The 2,414-nt window shown below is 48.3% G+C and overlaps 1 protein-coding gene across 2 annotated transcripts in view; it reads left to right on the forward strand.

The window, feature by feature from the left end:
* The window catches only part of RARS2 (arginyl-tRNA synthetase 2, mitochondrial), an 86,821-nt gene that overhangs the window by 47,775 nt on the left and 36,632 nt on the right, over window positions 1–2,414 (forward strand). For both annotated transcript variants that reach the window (XM_019520370.1, XM_019520371.1), the window contains one exon: window positions 1,692–1,768. In XM_019520370.1, coding sequence (XP_019375915.1) covers window positions 1,692–1,768 — 77 coding nt within the window. The remainder of the gene's footprint in view (window positions 1–1,691; window positions 1,769–2,414) is intronic.

Raw genomic sequence — 2,414 nt, forward strand, 5'->3', positions numbered from 1 at the left:
ATCCTTGGAGGTTTTTAAGTCCCAGCTTGACAAAGCCCTGGCTAGAATGATCTAGTTGGGGATGGTCCTGCTTTGAGCCGGGGGTTGGACTAGATGACCCTAATTTTCTATGATTCTGTAATTTCACAGAAGCTTCAGTGAGCCTGCTGCAGCTTGTTTTTCTCCTGAGTTGCAATATAATGAAAACTATTGGTACACTGATAGAGAATTTTTGGGCTGATACTGATGACCAGCTTTTAATGAGTCATATTGGTCAATAGCAGTCCACTTCTGATACGCAGCACGACAGCTTGGAGAGAGGCATACAACTGGTAAGTCTGTTGTGGGGGAAGGGGTGTGGAGGGGGACAGATTGAGGTCCCCTCTGTGAGGGTGGGAGTGGGGCTGGGGCAGGGACAGGTGCTGTACAGCCAGGCAGAATGTGGGATGGAGCCATGAGTGGCTCGTGGGGGGGGCGTGGGGAAAGGAGGGGTCCCCTGCCACTACATGCGCCCTGGAAGGGCAATAGGGGGCATGTGCCCTGGATCTGCACAGGGTGCAGGGGGCTGCCACTGCAGGCTGGGGCCAGGGCAGCACTGGGGTCTTCCCAGCGGGGGAGCTGGGCCAGGCTGTGCTCAGGGCAGGCAGCAGTGGTGCTGGGAGCGGGGTTACGGTGGGGGCTGCAGCCACCCCAAAATTCACTGTAGCTCCCTGCCAGCACCGCTGCCGCCCACCCCAAGTGCAGCCCAGCCCAGCCCCCCACAGGGAAGAACCTGGCACCACCCCAGCCCGCAGCACACCCCACCCCACGCACGGATCCAGGGGCACACGTCCCCCATGCCCTCCTGGGGTGCGTGCAGCAGCAGGAGTCACCACGTCCTTCCTGCATCCATCTGGACGAGCCACTCCTGGCTCCGCCTTGGCTGGGCAGCACCTGCCCATGCCCCACTCCCTCCCTTACCACGAGGGCCTCGATCTGCCTACCCCCCACCCCACCACTGTCCCTTTCCTCACAACAGACCTACCAGCCTGACCCAGCTGCTCTTCATGCAGCCAGGCTGCTCTCCAGGCATTTATCAGTGGCATTATCAGCCACATCAGCCAAAAAAAGCCGATTGCTGATACAGTCAATTTTCCTTATAGTGGTGCTGATCTGATGTGGGACTGATGTATTGGTGCACCTCTAATAAAAACTAGCAAGAATCTAATCAGTTTCCCTGTGGCTTTTCAGAACCCTGAGGACATTAATAGTCTGGTGAGATCTGCTGGAGAGAGAGACCCAAAAGAGAAAAAGTTCAGTAGAGCAGTGGATAATAAGCCCCTTGCAGTGCCTCTGATTCTGATGAAGGGTGTAGTTTGGGACGGTTATGGCATTACTGTGGGAACGCAGAGAGGGCTTCATGTTCATCAGATGCCCTTCACCAAAGGCTGATGTGAACAGTGGAGTCTTGATGGTTTTTGGTATTGGAAGAGACTCCTTGACAGAAAGGTTACTGCAGTCTTTCATACCAGTTTCTGGTAACTAATAGTTTTTAGAGCCCTGAAATAGTGTTGGTTTATTTTGTGGCAGAAAGTTATGCTTTTTAAACATGCTGTCGTGTTTTACTTTCACACTTTAAATCTGTATCTTAGCATTGTTTCACACAGAGTATTTAATCAACATAAAACACACTGGACTGGTTTCTTAACATCTTATTTCATCGCTTACTTTAGGCTTACTGGGAGCTGGTTTCCAACAGTTTGGCAGTGAAGAAAAGCTAAAATCCACTCCTTTACAGCACCTCTTTGAGGTAAGTCAGATAACTATATTTGAAGGTACACCAGTGTTATCCAACTGTACAAAAATATGTCATTAGCCATTGCTATACAGCATGTAGAGAGAACCTAGATAGCTTAATCTGGCTAGGTGTGTTAAAACAGCTTGAGTAATTAAGTACTGCAGTGTAGACGTACCCTGAAATAGACTTCTTGGACATTTCTGTTGTTTAAATTACATTGTCTTGGATATCAACATTTACATTTGCATTTAGTGAATTCAGTTTCTGTTCCTTAAGTTATATTACATCATATATATCTCAGCTAAGTAGATAGCTCGATTGATATTGATATATAAAATACAATGTAATTTAAACAACAGAATTTTCAGACTGTTTCAGGGTGTGTCTATGCTGCAGTGCTAAGTTTAATATATAGACATTTTTTTCCAATAAAATGTGTGAATGCTGTAGTTTTCATTTGTCTATAGATCATCAGTGATTTGGATGAGGGGGTGCAAAGCACCCTGTTCAAGTTTGCTGATGACACTAAGATGTGGGGGGATGTGGGCACAATAGAGGGGAGCAACAGGCTACAGTTGGACCTAGATAGGTTACAAGGATGGGCAGAGGAGAATAGGATGGGGTTTAACACAGACAAGTGTAAGGTGATGCACCTGGG

The sequence above is a fragment of the Gavialis gangeticus genome, unplaced genomic scaffold (genome assembly GCF_001723915.1).
Source record: "Gavialis gangeticus isolate Ggan-Ray unplaced genomic scaffold, GavGan_comp1, whole genome shotgun sequence".
NCBI lineage: Eukaryota > Metazoa > Chordata > Crocodylia > Gavialidae > Gavialis > Gavialis gangeticus.